This window comes from Sinohyriopsis cumingii, chromosome 16, assembly GCF_028554795.1.
Source record: "Sinohyriopsis cumingii isolate HCF-2022 chromosome 16, ASM2855479v2, whole genome shotgun sequence".
NCBI classification, from domain to species: domain Eukaryota; kingdom Metazoa; phylum Mollusca; class Bivalvia; order Unionida; family Unionidae; genus Sinohyriopsis; species Sinohyriopsis cumingii.
In genome coordinates this window covers 53,225,250-53,250,741 of record NC_142976.1, presented here as the reverse complement: position 1 = coordinate 53,250,741, position 25,492 = coordinate 53,225,250, and the positions used below count along the sequence as shown (strand labels likewise).

Sequence of the window (25,492 nt, the reverse complement as noted above, 5' to 3'; positions counted from 1 at the left end):
CAAGTACGCAATGAGTGTGTACGGCCTGTGCAAGTACGCATTGAGTGTGTACGGCCTCTGCAAGTACGCATTGAGTGTGTACGGCCTATGCAAGCATGCATATAGTGTGTACATCTATGCAAGCATGCATAGGGTGTGTACGGTTTATGAAAGTATGCATAAAGTACGTTACGTACAGCTTATTCACATATGCATCGAGTTAAGAGTCAAAATACAAAATGATCAAACTACAAAATTCATTACATGGTTAGATTATTGGTATACATTATAATAGCACATTGGTGCTATACCACAATTATAAATTTGTTTTGTGAAGAAATTTGGAGAAATGAAATTTGCCTAACGCGATAGAAAAGCGAATGTTTCAAGATGAAAGAAATAAAATCTGAATTTAAAACCACGATCTCATTTAGTTTATGCTTTTCAAAATCCTGATATCTTTTCAAATGAACTGAACGGAAAGTTCCGCAAATACTACGGACTGATGCACATTACATATTCGACATCCGGCTGCTTGACATTTCCGCAAATACGAAGGACTGTTGTTGTTGTTGTTGTGGGGTTTAACGCCATCTTTCAGCACACGATATGATATACATGGCGGTCAGTATTAATGGTGGAGGAAGAACCCGGGGAAAACCCCGGAAAGACTCAACCACCCACGAGAAGCTACTGGCAAGTGATCCGTAACGGAGAGCGCTTTAGACCACTCGGTCACTCGGGGCCCCGAAGAACTGATTCATATTACTCATTCGACATCGCGGTACTTGTTGTTTCCTTAAATACAAAGTCTGATTAACATTACTCTTTCGACATCACGGTGCTTGATATTTTCCCAAATACAAAGGACTGATTCAAATTTCTCATTCGACATCGCGTTTCTTGATAGTTCCCCAAATAGGAATTATTGATTCAAATTACCCATTCGACATCGCGGTGCTTGACATTTTCCTAGATAAGAAGGACTTATTCACATTACTCATTCGACACCGCGATGCTTGATATTTCCCCAAATACGAATGTATGTACTGTATCACATTACTCATTCGACATCGCGGTGCTGGATGTCCACCCCCCGCCAAAAAAAATAAATATATTCAGCTTAAAAAGGATGTGTGTGTGTGTGTGTGTGAGAGAGAGAGAGAGAGAGAGAGAGAGCAGCAACAGCAGCAGCTGCAAGTCGAATGTCATGTGTTTAATATTACACAGCTAACAGCGATATTGTCTTCAATTATACGTACATTCTTCCTCAGGGTAGGTACTGACCATTAACTGAAAAATACATATATACAGTTTCATTTCCAGAATGAGCCCTATAACCCGACTCGTGGCAAATATAGTGCTAAAACTATATCAATGACAAATATATAAACCATGTACGTCAATACTGAATGGAAATCGCCATGCGTGTCTTATTCTCTTAATGAAGGTGACAATAGCGTTTTGAAATTGATACTTCAGCCATTTGGCTCTGAAAAGTCGATTAGCATCAACCCTGAACGGTCAGATCACTTTTACTAGTTTACACTTCTCTTAAATGACTAGCGTGGACTTTTTATATTTAATATTAATATTTAGTAACAAATGGGAAAGATCGTCTGTTTCAGGACAAAGTATCAGAACGAATGATATAAGATGTAGCAATTATATAACTTATGTATAGTTGAGGTTATTTTTTTAGAAATGTCAACCAGAACATATTTCACTTATTTATCACCGTAAGGGTTGTTGTTGTTGTTGTTGTTTTGGCTCTAACGCCATTTTCCAAGCATATGATAAGCGGCTATACGTGGGTTGTTTGTGCAGTTTATGTAGTGGAGGAAGAACCCGGGAAAATTCCGTTGTTGTTGTTGTTGATCAAGGGTTTAACGCCATTTCTCAGCACAAGATAGGCTATACATGGCGGCCAGTATAACTGGTGGAGGAAGAACCCTGCAAAACCCAGGGAAGAACCACCGACCCACGAGAAGCTACTGTTAGGCTTTCCCATGTACCCACGCTAGCCAAGCCTTGGACTCGAACCCACGCAGACAGAGGTGAGATGGCAGTGATCCGGAACGGTGAGCGCTTTAGACCACTGGGCCACTCGGGGTCCCGGAAAATTCCGTGAAGAGCCACCCACCAACAGGTAGCAAGTATTCTCATATACATATATTGGCCGAGCCCGAGGCTCGAACCCACGCGGACAGAGGTGATATATCAGAGATCGGTACAGGCGAGCGCGTTAGACCACTTTGCCATCCAAGGGGGGGGGGGGCGGGGGCAGGAAGAGATGTAATATTTTAAGAGTGAGTTTTGGCTATGACGCTATTGTCTGGCGTACCAGAAGTTCTCTCATTCAGATAATATCTTGAGTTATTAATTTTTCTAGCTTGTGATCTGTGTCTTTTTGAAGAATTAATTTATTTACTGTTGTTAAACAAATGTATATCGTATGGAATGTATTTACTACTGTTAGACAAATGCATATAGTATGAAATATACTTAACATATGTATATCGTATAGAATGTATTTACTATTGTCCAACTAATATATATCATATGGAATGCATTTACTATTGTTAAACAAATGTATATCTTTTGGAATACATTCACGAGTCGTCATCTAACTGAAGTGAATTGTTCAATATTTAACACGATATAAGATTTAGATTGTATTCATTATTAATTATTATACTTATTTGTTTAAGTCATTTCCTATGCCCACCATGTATGTACAGAAAAGCGTACGTAAAAATCCTAGATTTGAGTATATATTGGATTAGATTCAAGCAAAAACGACGTGGTGCGGGGTCAGGTCTGTAAGTTTTACTAATGGGGGTGAGACGATCTTAAGAAGCCATGGTTGGGGCTGTTTTAAGTACCATTTATTAGTTGATTAAGTAAAAAAGTGTATAAATATTTTCTTTTAAGAAAGAAAACGGAGGTGCTTTCGTGAACCCTGATGTAAAAACAACAACAACAACATCATCACACCCCACACCCTCAGACTCAGCCGATATACACTGTTGTAATGAATTGTCACTGTGTGAATAGGCCTCAAGGATCTGCTCGTTTGAAAAGAATTTTAAATGTACCAGTGTACCATATGTGGTTAACAACTCGTGCATAGCTTGCAATCTTCTCAAAGGTATGTGTAGATCTCTGCCATGGTGTGGTCTTTTGAAATTACAATATCTTAGTGAAAAGTTTTGAATTGAGTGAGTTTATATGAAGTACTTATTTAATTCCGTATGTTACATGAAGGAAATGATTGACGACGTCTTTCAATGCAGTTTTCATGCGAGTTTTCATACCTTATGGATCAGGATTCCGTCATAATTCCAGACATGGTATACATAGATACATGCAGTTTGCAAAGACCTGAAAGACGACACCAACATGATATTTAAGATCTTCCTTTCATTCTGCGATTCATTGTACAACTCTTCGACATTTCGAATGGATTACAACATTGACGTTTTTGAAAAGGTGTAAAATTAACCAAGGTGTACCGATTCCAATGGCAACTTCAAAAATTCGCATGCGACACACTTACCACGGCGAGACAGACTGGGAGAAATTATTTCAATCAGCCAGAAGGGATGAACGTTTTCATATTTGTAGGCTTTGTTCCGGATATTTAAAGGACCCCAGGAATTTATCATGCAGTCACGTGTTCTGTATGGAGTGTCTAAGGCTTCACATCATAAACACTGCAAGGGATAAAGGGTTCTTCTGCCCCCAATGCACTGAGTATATCACCCCACCACGACCCATCCTTCCCCGAATTGAGTGGGCGGGGCAGTTTCCTTGCAACTTGAGAGTGCAGAGGATTATAATGGAAAAAGATAGTAAGTCCCTCGCCCAGCCCTTTTCTGTTGTCACAGGAACCGCTCCGGTGGCCTAGTGGTTAGAGCGTCCGCCTCAGATGCGGGAGGTCGTGGGTTCGATCCCCGGCCGAGTCATACCAGAGACTTAAAAAATGGTACTAACAGCTGCCTCGCTTGGCGTTCAGCATTAAGAGGTTAGTGTTAGGACTGGTCGGCCTGGTGTCAGTATAATGTGACTGGGTGGGACATCATGCTACATGTCTGCGGCATGATGCCCCAGTGCTAGACATCACTATAAACTGCCACTTTGCAGACATCGTAGCGATATGACTGAAAAATTGTTAAAGTTACGTTAAAAATAAAAATCACATCACTGTTGTCACAGTCATCATTATAATCGATATCATCCTATTTACCGGGATATTTAGATTGGTCACATTCATCATTATAATCGATATCATCCGATTTATCGGGATATTTAGGTTGTCACAGTCATCATTATAATCGATATCATTCGATTTATCGGGATATTTAGGTTGTTACAGTCATCATTATAATCGATATCATCCGATTTATAGGAATAATTAGGTTGTCATTTTCATGGTCCTTGTCATACTACTCCCCTTCCTCCAGTTTTACAGCTACTTCTCTTTCGCTTCCTCCCATATATATACAAACTTATTTTATAACTATTGACTAAGACCAAATATGGTATTTCTACGCAACACAAATTTACGGTGCATACTTTGGCACGTAATAGTTTTCATTTAACATGACTTTGTTTTTGTTTTTATCGTTATTGGCAATTTAAACGCAACCACAGATCCTCAGTGAGTTGCTGCTTATTACACATTTTTTTAAATAAATAATAAAGAAAGCAAATTCAAATTAGGATGAAGGTATATTCGTCATTGTCAAAAGCACGACATGATAAGAAAACCAAAAATAGTTAATTTTTTTCTCGTTTAATGAACAAGAGATACCGCAATGATACACGTGTGACGCAAACCACATTATTCCAATTCTCTAAGCATAAAGTTGCACTCTTTTGTACTTATACATGTGTAGAGTCTTGTGTATATACAGGTTTTAGAAAGTTCAAAATCAGATAGCCCAGTGCGCTACAGGAAAATAAATACAGTGGTAGCCCAGCTAAAATCCAGTAGCCCTAAAATGCAATTTGAATATGAAATTGTGTGCTTTTAATGTCCTTTGACCGTCGTTTGTGGCATTTTCAGTTATTATCCAATGTAAAGTAATTTGTAAGTATGTTTATAGCATCCCATTTGCCTAACTGACTTAAATATATGGTCGCCCAAAATTAAATGTTTTGGTATCCCTGACATTTAATTACCTGAATTAAATGTATGGTAGCCACACTCAGTCATTCCGGTACTTAAATTTATGTGGCCTTGAATCCAGCATTCTGAGAGTCACATAACATGGCCGGATTCGGGGGAGGGGGGAGGCTGCCGAAACCAGCCCAGGCTAAAAAAAAGGCACACACACACACACACAGAGTGTTACTAGTCACTGGAAATTTGAACATTTGTTCTTACGGACTTTTCTTGGGTATTACGCACACTGTGAGTAAATAGACACATAGACTTTTGCTTTGGTGCCCTTTCGAGGAAAGTCAGAGCCTTCTGAAAGTTTGGCCACCTCCCCTCCCACACTTGATCTCATTCGACCTTGACTAGCCATGTACCTAAAATGAAGCCTGCTCTAAGAAAATCACAAATAAAATCGAAAATTGTCTAATGCGGACCCCCCATATATTTATATATATATATATATATATATATATATATATATATATATATATATATATATATATATGTACTATTCAAACTTTAAACTACTAAAGTTACAAAATGGACTCATTTTTATGCAACAATGTATAATTATTTGACATGAACATATATATATTTAGCTGGTCTAAACTAAAACCCGGCTACACGATCAACCAAAATTCAGATTTGAGTATAGACCCATTGTTTGGCAAGGTCTGAACACAACGTTGTTATTATCCGACCCTATTTTGGGTTGTTGATGGAAGTAAACAAGTTTCAAATGAATCTTTAGACTTTGTTGGCTGCATGCTATTGTTTGACAGATTGCTACACTTAAATTTGGTGTGACGGACCATAGCAATACCAAATTTACTGTTTGTATATGAAATCAATGGTATTGTTCATCATTTTCTTTGTTTATCGTCTTTCCTTTTCACATTTATTCTGTTCTCTCTTCGATAGTTTGTATCTGCAGTCAGTAGTACGTAAAAGCAATATGTTATCTACTTCAGACCCTGCGCAGTCAATAAAGGTGTACAATAGAATAAGAAAAAATGCCGGATCTGAGACGTCGCGGAAACCCAGCGAACAATCTCGGAAGAAATCGATTGGGCCTCCCAAAACAACAGACACCTACGACACGTGTTGTATTTGTCTTCTTGGTTACCGGGACCCGAGAGAGTTGCCCTGTGGTCACACCCTCTGTAAGTGCTGTCTGCAAATTGTTGTGTCGAACACTGCAGTGGACTTGGGCTTCCGCTGTCCTTATTGCGAGGAATTCCTTTGCCCGCCCCGCCCCGTCCTGCCTCGCACCGAGTGGGCAGAACAGTTCCCAAACAATTATCCCGCAGAGAAGATAGGGGACAAAAAGAGATCAAAACGAGGTAAGGCTCCTTATAGTGGCATAAGCGTTCCCTGTGGAATGGTATAATTACCCCCTTCTCTCTCTCTCTCTCTCTCTCTCTCTCTCTCTCTCTCTCTCTCTCAGACACAGACAACCACCCACCCACCCACTCTATTACAAGGATTGAAACTACAAAGTGTAGCGAAATCCCCCTCCCGAAGGTTCGTGGGGGGGGGAGAGAATATTTTTCTTTGTCCTGCTGTGAAGCGACGAAGAATATGAAACATCCCGCTAAATTGGAACCGATCAAATTATAGGTCAACAATCCTCTATCCCAGAAGCCTTTGCTGATACAAATGTAGCTGAATCTTTTCAGCGTCATCCATATTTAACGCCATATCAGCACATGGAAGATTACACTGTTCTGAGGGTAGAGACACCACGGCGTCATCCATATTTAACGCCGTATCAGCACATGGAAGATTACACTGTTCTGAGGGTAGATACACACCACGGCTGTTTTATTCTGATCTGGATTTCAACCCGCAAATCACTGATTGTGATGCTGACACGCAAACCACGTAGTACACAAAAAGTACATCGGAAACGGTCATTGCGAGACTAGAAAATACGAAATCCCGATGTTTAGCACATAGCGCCAAACCAATGGGCCACGTTAACAGATTTCTGTATTAAAACTATATCAGTGGCTGATAAAATGAGCTATTGTTCAGTCCAAAATATTTATTGGTTGCCATTATTTCTGGTTGCTTGATATTCTTCTGTTTCCTGGGGTTTTTCATTTTTGTACACCCTATTATAGTATTTAGCCACATAAAAAGCAGTTGTTGTTTTGTTGTATGTTGTTGCAACACCAATATTAGCCCGAGGCTCGAACTCACGCAGACAAAGGTGAGATGGCAGTGATATGGAAGCGCTCTTGACCACTTGGCCAACTGGGGATCCCTTTTATGTATGTATGTATGTATGTATGTATGTATGTATGTATGTATGTATGTATGTATGTATGTACGTATGTATGTATGTATAATGCCACATCAGCGCAATTATGACTATGTCAGTCCCACTAATATATCTTTATACAAGAAGCACAATACTGAAATATAGGATTATGATAGGTCTACACTTGACATAAAAAATCTCATAGTATCCCACATTCAAACAGCTTGCAACCACAGGTACTCGACGCGAGCTTGATGTTTTGAAAAAACAATAATCTGAAGGGAAAAAAAATCATACAGAGTGACAAAACTACCTTAGATTACCCCCATGACCAGTTCTGACATAGGACCCTCTCTTTCATAATATATAAGAGAGAACGTACGGAACTTCCAAATACTTCGTTCCACCCATGATCCTCGATTTCCTTCAGCTATTTCCGTCTTTAAATGCACACGTCCATACTATATGGCTTGTTTTACTCCTGAGATATATTTCTATCCATCAAGCCATCACTGGCTTTTCTACGTTGTACCAAACTGAAAGTATGAGCTATTGTGGTATGAGCCTTCTTTGGGCTTGAGACTTGACTCAAATGCAACACACAGTAGTAGTATATGGGGTCACCCTAGCGTCAAGTGGACTTACCATGCAAAAACAGTCGATTCACTCTGGCGTCAAGGGGAATTTAACATGGGAAATTTTAACATGGATGGAACTGTAGAGCGTCAAGGGGAATTGGATATGGAAATTGAACAGGACCGGTACTTTAACGTCAATGGGACTTTAACGTTAAAATATGGGGTTTGCACTTTGTCGTAAATGGAAATTGAACATGGGAATGTCACCTGGATGTCAATGGGAATTGAACTTTGGGTGACGTCATGAGGTTTATAGGGTCAAAACATTTTATAGGGATTTTAATGTATTTGTAAGGACAAAGGGTAGATAGGGACAAACATACAAATACACATTTAAACACACAGAAAAGACGACAGAAATGTTCTAAAACAAACCTCACAGAGAGAATAATGGCTCAAAAAAGAAAAGTCTATTGTATGGGTTCAAAACATTTATTCAAGTATATACATGGGCTCTCTGGCCTGTGCTTTGGTCTAAGCACTATCCATTTAATATATAAACATTTCTACATCAAACAAACCTATTTACTAGTTATTTAGTTCTTGGCTCTAGTAAACCTGTTTACATTTAATGTTCATTTATAAGAAAAAGCTAACACAAAACAAGTAACATGCAATCAAATAGGACAAAGTTCATGTTTCTCTCTCTCTATTCGTCTCACACGTTGTTAAAAATCTGGTCAGCTAGCACTTGTGTCCCAGCGTAGATATTTCCCATCACTTAATCCGTTTCATTCATAAATCGGCTGTTATATCCATCGTGCTAGGTACACTTATCAGTAAGCAGATCAAGTGCAGTCATCGTCTTCTTCCCATGGAGGTACAATGTATACCATATGAATGGTTACTTTTCCTTCGTTGATGTCAAATTTTCCTCTCATCGACTGCACGTCTTCAATAGCCCTAAAAAGTTTGGACGAAGTTATTTCTGCAGATGTGCTAAATCCGAGACATACAGGTGAGTTCAAACTGTCGCGATACATAGATAGGCTCAAACGACCTCGATCTTTGACTTGGCAATGACATTTGAGTTCCTCTAACAGTGAGTCAAGTAGGTCCGTAATGAAACCTGCTACTTCCTCGGCTGAAATGTCAGACGCGAAGTCTCTAAATTTCACCGTGTAGGTGTAAGTTGTCGTTCTAAATTTTCTTGAGGTCGCTGTCTGAGTCATTTGGATGCTAAAATACTCCTGTAGGTCTACTGAATCCTTTCCCTTCTTGGACGCACTTTGCTGTGACGGTATGGTAGTGAAAGAGGTCAGTGATGTTTGTTCCTTCTCTTTTTTCATCTGCGTAGAGTGATTCATCTTTCTCGTTGCTTGTCCTCGCAATGAAGTGTCGTTCTTGGAAGTCGTCCCTTTTTATACTGGGTGATATCAGTATGTCCATAAGGTAAAGTTTTGTGGTCTGGAAGTTTCACTAGCTGCACGTAGTTTGTCATGGCGTTAGTACATAAATAACTAAGATGTGTTACTGCATTGGTGATGTGACAGTGAGGCAAAGAATCACACCTGTTTCTCGTTGGACTTGAGTCTTACGCTCTATACTTGCTGTTTGAAGGGATTCATTTTTTCTCAATTGGTCTTAGTAGTGACAATGAACTGTTGGTCTTGGACGTTGTCCTTTTTTATATGCTGACCAATATTGATGTGACCGTACGGCAAAGTAAAGTGGTTGGGAAGTCGCACTCGCTTCTGGTACACGATTTGATAGACTTTTTCCAAGGGTCGACTGACGATGTGGTGAGTGGGTAAACGTACAATCTTGTTCGGCTGGTAGGTGGTCACTTTAAAGTTTGCATCCTCTCCAGACTGCAATGCTTCTTTCAATACGCCAAAGTTGACCACACGACTGGTACGATAATTCAGAGTCAATCCTTTCACTTTACACTCTGTGTGCACTTCTCCTTGTGGGTCCCGGTATTCGTAGCCGTAATTTTTAGGACCGCCACTCGCGAAACTTAGAATCTTGTCGTCAGGATGTTCGTCTGTCCAGGCTCCTAAACGGTCTCCTTCGATGTTAGGGTGTTGCTGACCCGGTCGATCGATGTAGATGCAACTGTCCGTGTCAAAGTACAGGACGCGATCCCCTAACAGTTCTAAAGCTTCGTACAATTTTAAGCGAGCATGAGCTGTCACGTAAGCCGCAATGATGACATTTCCAAAAGGGTCGTCTTGTACAAAGTCCAGATCTTCTTCGTAATTGACCAAGATTAAATTCTCTCGAACGACGTCCACGTGTTTCATGTATTTGGTTTTGTCGTGAATCATCTGGAAGTAGCGGGAAGGTTCTGTCAAATATTCCGTCTTGGGTAAACACGGTCGTTGTGCCATTTTACCCCACAAGCAATTTAACATCACTTTGGCAAACGATCGCCTGCCTTCGTTTTTCTCGATGTGGTCTAAAGTGATGCCTTCTTGTTCCCGGTATTTCTCTTTGAATTTTATTTGGTCTTCGGGAGTGTGACACCAGGAAGGATAGCCGCTGGCTTCTTGCTTCAGTTTCAAAAAGGCATCCACGTAGTCTGCGAAAATGCCTTTCTGAGTAGGGTCACCCTTGTGGTATTGTTGTGTCTTGGGAAAGTGGCAAATTTCGTACACTTCTAACAGCTGGTATCCCATGTCCATAGCTTTGAACAATTCTACGCTGACCCAGGTTCCCGTCAAGGCCCGTTCTTCCTGGGTGTGCTGACAAGGCTGATCTTGGTTGCACGTTTCGGCACAAGTACGGCACAAGGGAAACATCAGTTTGCCTTGACAATGGTGAGGTAAGACGGGATGGTATAGGTTCGTGGGAGGCAAAACTTTACACTTGATCAAGCCTTCGTATTGTCGAATGTTTTTCAGGTCGATGTGTTTCGTCAGCAATCGCGGGTGCCCTGCAGGAAAGCGACAATATTTGCACACGTAGGGATACAGCGAACACACATCCAAGTATTTGATTTCTTCTCCTTTCTCTTCGTCGGCTTGGTACAGCAAACAGGTGGCATTGGTCCTTCCTCCGTACAAACTATCCCTCGGGTTCAACGGGTCCATGAACTGGTAACTTTCCACGACACGTTTAAACTCGGGATCGATTTTCAAACGGTGATCGTATTCGTGTTCCCACATTTCCACCACTTGGTATCCTTGCTGTTCTAACTTTAGGCGTCGCTGACAAGTGTCCTGGTACAGGTCTTCCATGGTCCGTTGTAAAAACTGATTTTTAGTGTCACGGTCAGGGTAGCAGACGGGACATCCGTGAAATAAGCAACCGTTAAACTCATACACGATCTTGGGGTTTTTTAAGTCCCAGCCATCGACCGAATACGTTCCGATGGTCCTTTCGCCTCCTCCGTTGCGGGCATGCTGAATCCATTTGCCTTCCTTGTCGCACAAGTAATGTAACCAGCGTAGGGCTTTGACCGAGTATTGACGCTTGACATAGTTGGTCGTTTGAGGACTGATGACAGCCACGGTCTTTTGAGGCATGAATCGTTGGCGGTACACTAAGGAACACGCTTTGGCAATGGTGCAAGCTTCTTTCAAAGGATCGACCCCTCCGTGTTCCATGAACAGTTCTCGAAATTTTCCACAGCAACGTCGTAAAATGTCCACGTCGGAACGACAATACTTTAACATTTCTTCCTGAAAGTCGAAGGGGTCAGAGGCATGAGCCTGGTACCAAGCGTAGAAATCTTCTCGTTGTTCGGTACCCATGTTGTCGGGGTCGTAATAGTGAGCCTCAGGCAAATGGGGTAGAACGGCATGTTGATTGGCTTCCGTATTGAAAAAGTGTGGAAAGTACCCTTTAGCCATTTCTATCATTCCAAACGTTTTAGGCATTCGACTCAAAGGCATGGGCAAGTAACTCATCGAATCTTTAAACTGCACTTGTCCCACTTGCATGAAAATGATTTTGGCTCCGTTCAAAGTGACTTTAGGACGTTCGGTGCCATGTTCCGTATAGTACCTCAAAAGAAACTGTCCATCGTATCCGGAGAAATTGTGAGCCATCACTGTGGCATGGCGATGACAATCTCGGTAACGTTCGATGTACTCTTTGCTCCATGTCTTGTCGATGGGGTCTAAGACCCATTTGGCAAAATCGTCTAGCGTCTTTGGTCCTCGAAAGATTTTTTCACGCCCTCCAGGAATTTTGCTGCAGTGAGGGCAATAACTGAAGATAGGTTCTTGAATACACTTCTCGCACGCTCGATGAGCCACGCAGAAATTAGGAATGTGAATGCCAGTCTCTTGCATGCATTCGAAATCGAAAAAGATGAAATTGCCTTTCTTCTTGTGACCGTCCTCTTTCTCTGGTGGGGGTTGGTATTTTTGCACGTAACATTGGTGTTCCAAGTCCACGATGTGGTGACAAATGTGACATTTTTTCTTTCCTGAACATACGTGTGCCTTGACACTATTGGTACGTATGCCTTGTCCACACGCGGGGCACAATCTCAGCAGTTGACAAGCGCATTTCTTCTGTGAACCTTGCGTCTTCAAATGTTGTTGGTAACAGGTAGGGCTGACAAACGTGCGCAGACAAGTTGAACAAGGCACTGGTTCTTCGCTCAGACAGGGTTGAGAGGCCAAACATCCTGAGCATTTCCATCCACAATGTTTGTGTTGCTCTCGATTATTATAACCATAGTCACATTTCTCACAATAATAAACATATCCCAGGAATCCAGTGATACTGGTAATGGTATCGAAATGTTCATCGTGATGATAAAGGTGAATGTATTTTCCGTCCTTAAAATGTTGGCCTCGAAACAACAGAGGCCCGCGCATTTCTTGAGGATGCACTTTCAAGGTGTAGCGTGGAGCTAGGACATCTTGCAATTTTTGCATCTCAGGAATGCCACAGGGTGTGTCTTTGGACAGTCCGGCTTGTTGTAACAGGAGTTCTGCTTCATTTCGTTGTTTGGCTCGGTCGGATTGTTGAATAGTTTTCCAGGTTCTTTTCCATTCTACCGTGTCGTTCTTGTTGGCATAGGTTCGTCCCACCACGATGGCACGGGCTAAACACATCTGGTCATGAGGGTTGTTAATTCGGACGAGACTTGTTTTGGTGTTGCGAAGGTCGTCCACCAATAAGACCTTTTTGCGTCCTGTCCCTTGAGGAAGAGAGACGTGAGCCATTTTCAGTGTGGCTTTACCATCGGTGATGTCAAACTTGTCATTGGATTGTTGCACCTGTTGTATCTTGTCCATGACTTTGGAAGGGGTCAGTTCTGCGGGTCTGCTAAACTCGATCCAAACAGGGGATTTCAAGCTGTCGTGTTGTATGGATAGTGTCAAGCGATCGTCTTCTTTGGGTTGACATTGTCGCTTGAGTGTGGTGAGCAAAGAATCCCACATCTCGGTGATGAACCCTTCTGCTTTCTCCAACGGTACGTCGGACTTGAAATCTTTAAACTTCACCGTGGTAAGCCGTGGTTCTAAATTTTCTAGAGGAGCGCTTTTCCGTCTCTCGAATGTGATAGTACTTTTCAGGGTTGACTGGTGAACTTTGGTTTGGAGCAGACTCTCTCTGTCTGGTCGCAGACGTGGAAGGTGTTGGTTCAGGTTCGCTCATGTCTTCTATTTGAGCGAACACTTCTTTTCGTGTGTGAGGCGATACGTCACTTCGCTGCCTCTTACGTTCTTCTTCTCTCTCACTGAAATCGTGCGATCGTTTCATCTCGATTGCTGATTCAGAAATGATTTAACCAAGTTCATTCTTTCCATATATACCCTCTCTACCTCTCGTTGTGACAATGACTTGGTATATTTCACAAGGCAAGTGAAAGCCAAGCATATAGGAACCCAACGACAGCGTTGCGTCTTAAACACCTCATGCATCTTGACGACCCTTCGATTCAAACCCTACCACGAAAGAAAATAGTTGCAAGAAAAATAAAACAGACAGTTGGTGTCTTCAAGAGAGCTAGAGACGGCACTGTGTCGCTGGGACACGTACGTACGTACTCCAGAAAACTACGCTACTCGACAACGTGAGTGTGCTTGTCAAAATGTTTGAATAAGATTAAAAATGTTTGTCAGTTTCAAAACGCGAACCAGTACTGTGGCCGTTTAATATTTGATGTGGCAAGAAGAAATGGTATAATACGCAACAAAGGGTTTGTACGTTTACATTCCAATCTGTCTGTACTGCAATGGTAACAGCGCTCTTGCGTTGGCATTATTTTGCCACACTACCTTTTAAATAAAACAATGCATCACTCATCATAAACGATTTCATTGGCTATACTTATTTTCTTACCGCTTTCGCTTCGAATTGACTTCAGTACCTTTTTGCACAGCGACAAGATCGGACGTGTATTTTTATTCTGCGTCTGGTCGCTACACTACTTGCCCTGAATTTACAACCAAACAATGTGTTACACATTGTAATTGACTTCATTGGCTAACCGATATTTTACACTTCTGTCTCTGTTGATGTGAGTGTGCTTGTCAAAATGTTTGAGTAAGATTAAAAATGTTTGTTAGTTTCAAAACGCGAACCAGTACTGTGGCCGTTTAATATTTGATGTGGCAAGAAGAAATGGTACAATACGCAACAAAGGGTTTGTATGTTTATACTCCAATCTGTCTGTACTGCAATGGTAACAGCGCTCTTGCGTTGGTATTATTTTGCCACACTACCTTAAAAAAAACCCCCAATGCATCACTCATCATAAACGATTTCATTGGCTAAACTTATTTTCTTACCGCTTTCGCTTCGAATTGACTTCAGTACCTTTTTGCACAGCGACAAGATCGGACGTGTTTTTTTTTATTCTGCGGCTGGTCGCTACACTACTGTCAACAAGCCCTGAATTTACAACCAAACAATGTGTTACACATTGTAAGTGACTTCATTGGCTAACCGATATTTTACAATTCTGTCTCTATTGATGTGAGTGTGCTTGTCAAAATGTTTGAGTAAGATTAAAAATGTTTGTCAGTTTCAAAACGCGAACCAGTACTGTGGCCGTTTAATATTTGACGTGGCAAGAAGAAATGGTACAATACGCAACAAAGGGTTTGTACGTTTACACTCCAATCTGTCTGCACTGCAATGGTAATAGCACACTTGCGTTGGTATTATTTTGCCACACTACCTTTAATAAAACCCCAATGCATCACTCATCATAAACGATTTCATTGGCTATACTTATTTTCTTACCGCTTTCGCTTCGAATTGACTTCAGTACCTTTTCGCACAGCGACAAGATCGGACGTGTTTTTTTTTATTCTGCGGCTGGTCGCTACTCTACTTGCCCTGAATTTACAATCAAACAATGTGTTACACATTGTAAGTGACTTCATTGGTCAGTCGATATTTTCCACCGCCTTAGCTTCAAATTGGTTTCACTTGTTATTCGCACCGTGAGATGATCAGACACGTTTTTCTGTACCTGACCATTAGTCACTTCACAAACAATAAAACTAAAACACAAATGATCACGCCATGAGCGGCTCATGGAAATTATGTTAGTCATGTTACGAAATATAGCACGACTTGTTTGGATGTACTTTTCTGTGGTCACTCTTTAATTACATGCGTCTTCAGTTCACTCTTGTGATATTTTTTGTAAAGGGTGTATTTTTTCTATGGATGTGATTGTGTTATGTTCTATATGTTCTTTTATGTTTTCAGTGATTTTACTTTATATCTATATTTTAATTTAGATGTATAGACTATGTAGTCTGAAATAAAGAATTCTTATCTTATGTAAATGGAATGAGTGTTTCTTTGAAACTTTCATAAGGAAAATGTGCCATAAAAACAAACGTACGTGTCGTCATATTTTTAAAGTTGGAATACATGATCTCTCTCTCTCTCTCTCTCTCATTGTAGTTTTGATTTATACCCTAATGGAATATGTTCCCGTTTGAAGATACCTCTCCAAAATTGTGATCAGTAGTCACCATAATTACGTGAACTGTTCATGTCATTTTTTTCAAAAGTTTACACTCTAAAAAATTGTAGAACGATTTTTTTTCTTCCATCAGTAAATCTTTGTATGAAATAAAAGCTTGAGTTTGCACAATTCTGGTATCTTAACTTTATCCGGTTTTGGAACTGCAATATGTCACGCAATTTTTTTCTTTTAACGTTAGATTTACAGTTTTTCAGAAAAAAGACAATCACACGGCTTTTTTAAGAATGAAACAAATGACATTGCACTGTATAACCCTGCCTATGGTTAACTCTGAATTCTAAAGTCAAAACATGGGTTCAGGAAAAAATGTAACAATGTTCGTCCTATCCTCAGTGTAAACTGAGAGAATATAGGACGAACATTGTTACATTTTTTCCTGAACTCATGTTTTGACTTTAGAATTCAGAGTTAACCATAGGCAGGGTTATACAGTGCAAGGTCATTTGTTGAAAGTGACAAACATTTTTAATTATTACTCAAAAATTTTGACAAGCACACTCACATCAATAGAGACATAAGTGTAAAATATCGGTTAGCCAATGAAGTCAATTACAATGTGTAACACATTGTTTGGTTGTAAATTCAGGGCAAGTAGTGTAGCGACCAGACGCAGAATAGAAAAACACGTCCGATCTTGTCGTTGTCGCTGTGCGAAAAGGTACTGAAGTCACTTGCCTTGTGAAATATACCAAGTCATTGTCACAACGAGAGGTAGAGAGGGTATATATGGAAAGAATGAACTTGGTTAAATCATTTCTGAATCAGCAATCGAGATGAAACGATCGCACGATTTCAGTGAGAGAGAAGAAGAACGTAAGAGGCAGCGAAGTGACATATCGCCTCACACACGAAAAGAAGTGTTCGCTCAAATAGAAGACATGAGCGAACCTGAACCAACACCTTCCACGTCTGCGACCAGACAGAGAGAGTCTACTCCAAACCAAAGTTCACCAGTCAACACTGAAACGTACTATCACATTCGAGAGACGGAAAAGCGCTCCTCTAGAAAATTTAGAACCACGGCTTACACCTACACGGTGAAGTTTAAAGATTTCAAGTCCGACGTACCGTTGGAGAAAGCAGAAGGGTTCATCACCGAGATGTGGGATTCTTTGCTCACCACACTCAAGCGACAATGTCAACCCAAAGAAGACGATCGCTTGACACTATCCATACAACACGACAGCTTGAAATCCCCTGTTTGGATCGAGTTTAGCAGACCCGCAGAACTGACCCCTTCCAAAGTCATGGACAAGATACAACAGGTGCAACAATCCAATGACAAGTTTGACATCACCGATGGTAAAGCCACACTGAAAATGGCTCACGTCTCTCTTCCTCAAGGGACAGGACGCAAAAAGGTCTTATTGGTGGACGACCTTCGCAACACCAAAACAAGTCTCGTCCGAATTAACAACCCTCATGACCAGATGTGTTTAGCCCGTGCCATCGTGGTGGGACGAACCTATGCCAACAAGAACGACACGGTAGAATGGAAAAGAACCTGGAAAACTATTCAACAATCCGACCGAGCCAAACAACGAAATGAAGCAGAACTCCTGTTACAACAAGCCGGACTGTCCAAAGACACACCCTGTGGCATTCCTGAGATGCAAAAATTGCAAGATGTCCTAGCTCCACGCTACACCTTGAAAGTGCATCCTCAAGAAATGCGCGGGCCTCTGTTGTTTCGAGGCCAACATTTTAAGGACGGAAAATACATTCACCTTTATCATCACGATGAACATTTCGATACCATTACCAGTATCACTGGATTCCTGGGATATGTTTATTATTGTGAGAAATGTGACTATGGTTATAATAATCGAGAGCAACACAAACATTGTGGATGGAAATGCTCAGGATGTTTGGCCTCTCAACCCTGTCTGAGCGAAGAACCAGTGCCTTGTTCAACTTGTCTGCGCACGTTTGTCAGCCCTACCTGTTACCAACAACATTTGAAGACGCAAGGTTCACAGAAGAAATGCGCTTGTCAACTGCTGAGATTGTGCCCCGCGTGTGGACAAGGCATACGTACCAATAGTGTCAAGGCACACGTATGTTCAGGAAAGAAAAAATGTCACATTTGTCACCACATCGTGGACTTGGAACACCAATGTTACGTGCAAAAATACCAACCCCCACCAGAGAAAGAGGACGGTCACAAGAAGAAAGGCAATTTCATCTTTTTCGATTTCGAATGCATGCAAGAGACTGGCATTCACATTCCTAATTTCTGCGTGGCTCATCGAGCGTGCGAGAAGTGTATTCAAGAACCTATCTTCAGTTATTGCCCTCACTGCAGCAAAATTCCTGGAGGGCGTGAAAAAATCTTTCGAGGACTAAAGACGCTAGACGATTTTGCCAAATGGGTCTTAGACCCCATCGACAAGACATGGAGCAAAGAGGACATCGAACGTTACCGAGATTGTCATCGTCATGCCACAGTGATGGCTCACAATTTCTCCGGATACGATGGACAGTTTCTTTTGAGGTACTATACGGAACATGGCACCGAACGTCCTAAAGTCACTTTGAACGGAGCCAAAATCATTTTCATGCAAGTGGGACAAGTGCAGTTTAAAGATTCGATGAGTTACTTGCCCATGCCTTTGAGTCGAATGCCTAAAACGTTTGGAATGATAGAAATGGCTAAAGGGTACTTTCCACACTTTTTCAATACGGAAGCCAATCAACATGCCGTTCTACCCCATTTGCCTGAGGCTCACTATTACGACCCCGACAACATGCGTACCGAACAACGAGAAGATTTCTACGCTTGGTACCAGGCTCATGCCTCTGACCCCTTCGACTTTCAGGAAGAAATGTTAAAGTATTGTCGTTCCGACGTGGACATTTTACGACGTTGCTGTGGAAAATTTCGAGAACTGTTCATGGAACACGGAGGGGTCGATCCTTTGAAAGAAGCTTGCACCATTGCCAAAGCGTGTTCCTTAGTGTACCGCCAACGATTCATGCCTCAAAAGACCGTGGCTGTCATCAGTCCTCAAACGACCAACTATGTCAAGCGTCAATACTCGGTCAAAGCCCTACGCTGGTTACATTACTTGTGCGACAAGGAAGGCAAATGGATTCAGCATGCCCGCAACGGAGGAGGCGAAAGGACCATCGGAACGTATTCGGTCGATGGCTGGGACTTAAAAAACCCCAAGATCGTGTATGAGTTTAACGGTTGCTTATTTCACGGATGTCCCGTCTGCTACCCTGACCGTGACACTAAAAATCAGTTTTTACAACGGACCATGGAAGACCTGTACCAGGACACTTGTCAGCGAAGCCTAAAGTTAGAACAGCAAGGATACCAAGTGGTGGAAATGTGGGAACACGAATACGATCACCGTTTGAAAATCGATCCCGAGTTTAAACGTGTCGTGGAAAGTTACCAGTTCATGGACCCGTTGAACCCGAGGGATAGTTTGTACGGAGGAAGGACCAATGCCACCTGTTTGCTGTACCAAGCCGACGAAGAGAAAGGAGAAGAAATCAAATACTTGGATGTGTGTTCGCTGTATCCCTACGTGTGCAAATATTGTCGCTTTCCTACAGGGCACCCGCGATTGCTGACGGAACACATCGACCTGAAAAACATTCGACAATACGAAGGCTTGATCAAGTGCAAAGTTTTGCCTCCCACGAACCTATACCATCCCGTCTTACCTCACCATTGTCAAGGCAAACTGATGTTTCCCTTGTGCCGTACTTGTGCCGAAACGTGCAACCAAGATCAGCCTTGTCAGCACACCCAGGAAGAACGGGCCTTGACGGGAACCTGGGTCAGCGTAGAATTGTTCAAAGCTATGGACATGGGATACCAGCTGTTAGAAGTGTACGAAATTTGCCACTTTCCCAAGACACAACAATACCACAAGGGTGACCCTACTCAGAAAGGCATTTTCGCAGACTACGTGGATGCCTTTTTGAAACTGAAGCAAGAAGCCAGCGGCTATCCTTCCTGGTGTCACACTCCCGAAGACCAAATAAAATTCAAAGAGAAATACCGGGAACAAGAAGGCATCACTTTAGACCACATCGAGAAAAACGAAGGCAGGCGATCGTTTGCCAAAGTGATGTTAAATTGCTTGTGGGGTAAAATGGCACAACGACCGTGTTTACCCAAGACGGAATATTTGACAGAACCTTCCCGCTACTTCCAGATGATTCACGACAAAACCAAATACATGAAACACGTGGACGTCGTTCGAGAGAATTTAATCTTGGTCAATTACGAAGAAGATCTGGACTTTGTACAAGACGACCCTTTTGGAAATGTCATCATTGCGGCTTACGTGACAGCTCATGCTCGCTTAAAATTGTACGAAGCTTTAGAACTGTTAGGGGATCGCGTCCTGTACTTTGACACGGACAGTTGCATCTACATCGATCGACCGGGTCAGCAACACCCTAACATCGAAGGAGACCGTTTAGGAGCCTGGACAGACGAACATCCTGACGACAAGATTCTAAGTTTCGCGAGTGGCGGTCCTAAAAATTACGGCTACGAATACCGGGACCCACAAGGAGAAGTGCACACAGAGTGTAAAGTGAAAGGATTGACTCTGAATTATCGTACCAGTCGTGTGGTCAACTTTGGCGTATTGAAAGAAGCATTGCAGTCTGGAGAGGATGCAAACTTTAAAGTGACCACCTACCAGCCGAACAGGATTGTACGTTTACCCACTCACCACATCGTCAGTCGACCCTTGGAAAAAGTCTATCAAATCGTGTACCAGAAGCGAGTGCGACTTCCCAACCACTTTACTTTGCCGTACGGTCACATCAATATTGGTCAGCATATAAAAAAGGACAACGTCCAAGACCAACAGTTCATTGTCACTACTAAGACCAATTGAGAAAAAATGAATCCCTTCAAACAGCAAGTATAGAGCGTAAGACTCAAGTCCAACGAGAAACAGGTGTGATTCTTTGCCTCACTGTCACATCACCAATGCAGTAACACATCTTAGTTATTTATGTACTAACGCCATGACAAACTACGTGCAGCTAGTGAAACTTCCAGACCACAAAACTTTACCTTATGGACATACTGATATCACCCAGTATAAAAAGGGACGACTTCCAAGAACGACACTTCATTGCGAGGACAAGCAACGAGAAAGATGAATCACTCTACGCAGATGAAAAAAGAGAAGGAACAAACATCACTGACCTCTTTCACTACCATACCGTCACAGCAAAGTGCGTCCAAGAAGGGAAAGGATTCAGTAGACCTACAGGAGTATTTTAGCATCCAAATGACTCAGACAGCGACCTCAAGAAAATTTAGAACGACAACTTACACCTACACGGTGAAATTTAGAGACTTCGCGTCTGACATTTCAGCCGAGGAAGTAGCAGGTTTCATTACGGACCTACTTGACTCACTGTTAGAGGAACTCAAATGTCATTGCCAAGTCAAAGATCGAGGTCGTTTGAGCCTATCTATGTATCGCGACAGTTTGAACTCACCTGTATGTCTCGGATTTAGCACACCTGCAGAAATAACTTCGTCCAAACTTTTTAGGGCTATTGAAGACGTGCAGTCGATGAGAGGAAAATTTGACATCAACGAAGGAAAAGTAACCATTCATATGGTATACATTGTACCTCCATGGGAAGAAGACGATGACTGCACTTGATCTGCTTACTGATAAGTGTACCTAGCACGATGGATATAACAGCCGATTTATGAATGAAACGGATTAAGTGATGGGAAATATCTACGCTGGGACACAAGTGCTAGCTGACCAGATTTTTAACAACGTGTGAGACGAATAGAGAGAGAGAAACATGAACTTTGTCCTATTTGATTGCATGTTACTTGTTTTGTGTTAGCTTTTTCTTATAAATGAACATTAAATGTAAACAGGTTTACTAGAGCCAAGAACTAAATAACTAGTAAATAGGTTTGTTTGATGTAGAAATGTTTATATATTAAATGGATAGTGCTTAGACCAAAGCACAGGCCAGAGAGCCCATGTATATACTTGAATAAATGTTTTGAACCCATACAATAGACTTTTCTTTTTTGAGCCATTATTCTCTCTGTGAGGTTTGTTTTAGAACATTTCTGTCGTCTTTTCTGTGTGTTTAAATGTGTATTTGTATGTTTGTCCCTATCTACCCTTTGTCCTTACAAATACATTGAAATCCCTATAAAATGTTTTGACCCTATAAACCTCATGACGTCACCCAAAGTTCAATTCCCATTGACATCCAGGTGACATTCCCATGTTCAATTTCCATTTACGTCAAAGTGCAAACCCCATATTTTAACGTTAAAGTCCCATTGACGTTAAAGTACCGGTCCTGTTCAATTTCCATATCCAATTCCCCTTGACGCTCTACAGTTCCATCCATGTTAAAATTTCCCATGTTAAATTCCCCTTGACGCCAGAGTGAATCGACTGTTTTTGCATGGTAAGTCGACTTGACGCTAGGGTGACCCCATATACTACTCACAGTCATGCCATCATATCTAGGGGTAGAGTCTCGTTATTAGTGCATGCGTAATGGACCAGTCAGAGTAACGTGTCACACGGAAACAGGTCACAGCGTTGCAGTTTTACGTCTTATATCCTTAAAAGACACATCAAGAGAAAACCATGTGACTTATTTCGGTGTGATTTGTTTTCTGCGTCTTGTTTGTAAAAGTTTATGTACTGAATATATTTGATCAGACTTTCATTACATATACATCTTGGTCAGTTAGTATATCGCTCACCATTATCAGATTACTTATTCAGTATATAAACTTTTACAAACAAGACGCAGAAAACAAATCACACCGAAATAAGTCACATGGTTTTCTCTTGCTGTGTCTTTTAACTTTAACCATCAAACCCTACTTGATACTCAACACACTTTCAAATCGTGATGTTTCTGAGGGTAAAAGTTTATCGAAATCAGTCGGAGTCTTGAAATGAAATCAGTCGGAGTCTTGAAACGAAATCAGCCGGACATGGAAATGTTAACATAAGGATGGACCGACAATGCCACAATAAAACATATTATCAAGACCCGGGTATTAAAATTATGACGATAAACACTTGAGCTTGGATTAAAAATCATTTGAATATTGTGTTATGTTTAAAAACTTTGAACATTTTATTGCTTTTTTAAAACACTCGAGCCTTCATAATGAGGCTCAGAATGTAAGCTCGGTTAATTAGGTTTTGAAGTATTAGGTAACTTGATTTTATGATCTGTAGGTAGGGTACATATAAATACAACAGGGAAACAGTCTGTTCTATATAGGGTACACAGCAGTGAAGAAAGGGACACATTGCATCCCAAACCTCATTTGACAATACATTTAGTGGACAGTTGTCTCAGATATTGTTAGCAAATGCATGAACTGAAAACGTAGCTAGTTTACTTTTTAATTTCAGATTATGGACATAGTGATTTATTTATCCAGTGGACTGGCACATTAAAGAGGATTGATAAAACACGACCCCAAATCAACGGCAGAGTTGGTCTACCTAATGCCCATCAGAGAGAAGATAGAATTTTCCGATCAGAAAATAAAGAGAAGCCACAGCGTATAACAGCGGCATCATTTTACGAGGAGGGCATCCTTATATACGATGATGCATACGGGGAAGTTCGGATTTATGATTCAGAACTCAACCAAGTATCGTCAATCCAGAGACCAAATGTATATGATATAACTGTCATTGATAAAAAATTGTACATGTCAAATCCTCAAGACAGAAATATTGAAGTTTATGATTTGCAGAAAAGAACTGAACTGAACTCAATTAAGCTCACGATGCGTTGCTTTGGAATTGACTCTTACGACGATCAAATTGTTGTGTTATTGTGTGAAAACGGTCAAGGAGACCACATCGCTTTCATGGACAAGAATGGATTCAGAAGTGATTCTGTAGATTTGAACCAAGGCAAACTTAAAATGCAAGCACCAAGGCATTTATCCTTTAGCAAACACAACAAATTAGTTTGTGTTTCTGATGAAGAAAAAGGCATAGTGAAAGCGTTTCACCTTCATGGCCACCTCGTTTGGGAAAAAAAGGTTCAAAGTCCTGGACACCTATCTGTTCGTTATCAGAGTTTCTTAGTCGCAAGAAAATTCACTAACTCTATTGATTTGTTAATGATGGATGGTAGAAAGGAAGGAAATGTTATTTCCACTGACCATGACATCAAATGTCCAGAGGTTGTGTGTACAAATTCGAAATGTAACGTTATTTTAATTGTCGATTCCAGTACTGAAGCGAACGTTTTTCGTGTTTCCCATTCAGATTCTAACTCGGGCTGTTCATGTGCAATCTTGTAAATTTTTCATTGTTTGCTTAATTGTTTATTTGCAATTAGAAACATTTTCAGCCATTATGCTCAGTTTGTTCATGGACTTGTGGCATGTATATCAAAACCCCTTTCTTTTAGGACGGAAACACATTGCTAACAGGATTGTCCCTTGCGGCTGCTTCTTTTATCATTTCGTTTCTTTCGGAACGACATTAAAACACTCCTTTCACACATATGCAATTTATATCGCGTGATCCTTCTGTGAGAACAGGCGAAGCAAACATCAAGTTTATTACCTACATTTGCAATTGCAAACTATATCAACGTTCAAATAATTTAGAAAACTCCAAGAACACGTATTTACTTAATAGCCTTAAACACTCTCCCTCTAATACATGACGGAAACTAACCGTTTCTTTTTATTCAAAATTTCGGTAGGTATATTATAGCCCACGGATTTTTATTTTCTCTACAAGATCCCTTAATTCAAGAGTCTGCATTTTTTGTATTCTTCAACGATCTCTTCGAAACACTAGCAATGGAATCTGTCTGTCGAGACGACTTATGTTTACTCCAAGACTGTGGTGTCGGATGACTTTTGGTACCTCTAAGACTGTAGACTGTGACGACTTATGGTAACTCAACACTGTTGTTTCATATGAAGAACAAATATCTCCAATACTATAGTGTCAGATGACCTATATTAATTCCAGTATTGTGGTCGCAGACGACTTGTGCTTACTCCAATACTGTGGTATCAGACAACTCATGAGAGCTCCAAGATTGTGATTTCGGATGACTTATTGTACCTGCAAGACTGTGGTCTCATATGACTTATGGGAACTACAAAACTGTAGTCTCCGACGACGTACAAAATATTCAGTATTGCAATATTAAATGATTTATGGTAACTCAAAGACTATAATCTCAGGCGACGTTTGGGAACTCTAAGGCTGCGGTCTCATATGACTTATGGTAATTCTACGACTGTGGTCTCAGATAGCATATGAGAACACCAAGACTCTCATCTGAGATGACTTATTGGAACAGTGGTCTCAGACGATGCATGGAAAATCCAAGACTATCCTGTTAGTTAACTTACAGGAACTCCAACACAATGTGGTCGCAGAGAACTCAAAGTATCAGATGACAGTAGGAGTGTGTGTCAGTTGAGCGTAATTCCATTTTGAGGTCGCTCACCACATTAAATGCAAATACTGAATGCGGTTGTCGTGCAG

At 41.1% G+C, this 25,492-nt stretch overlaps 1 protein-coding gene across 3 annotated transcripts; it reads left to right on the top strand.

Annotated features, from left to right (window-relative positions):
- Positions 1-512: 512 nt before the first annotated feature.
- On the top strand, positions 513-24,339 carry LOC149780420 (uncharacterized). 3 transcript variants are annotated; one of them, XR_016415086.1, is made up of 4 exons: positions 513-2,128; positions 2,914-3,130; positions 6,118-6,489; positions 23,375-24,339. XR_016415086.1 is itself a non-coding variant. In XM_089937346.1 (3 exons), exons 1-3 carry the CDS (start codon positions 3,503-3,505, stop codon positions 24,280-24,282), a joined length of 1,611 nt encoding a protein of 536 aa, XP_089793472.1. In that variant the 5' UTR covers positions 3,137-3,502; the 3' UTR covers positions 24,283-24,339. The 3 variants fall into 3 exon arrangements, 1 of the variants encoding a protein (XP_089793472.1); XR_016415087.1 differs by lacking the exon at positions 513-2,128 and having other exon boundaries at positions 2,312-3,130; XM_089937346.1 differs by lacking the exons at positions 513-2,128; positions 2,914-3,130 and adding an exon at positions 3,137-3,833.
- The last annotated feature ends 1,153 nt before the right edge of the window (positions 24,340-25,492 follow it).

What these genes read in the sequence shown, in the direction of transcription:
- LOC149780420 (XM_089937346.1), top strand. Translation starts at nt 3,503, where the DNA reads ATGGCAACTTCAAAAATTCGCATGCGACACACTTACCACGGCGAGACA. An exon ending in GATTATAATGGAAAAAGATA is followed by an intron (nt 3,834 to 6,117) that starts GTAAGTCCCTCG and finishes TATCTACTTCAG; the next exon opens with ACCCTGCGCAGTCAATAAAG. An exon ending in CAAAAAGAGATCAAAACGAG is followed by an intron (nt 6,490 to 23,374) that starts GTAAGGCTCCTT and finishes TTTTAATTTCAG; the next exon opens with ATTATGGACATAGTGATTTA.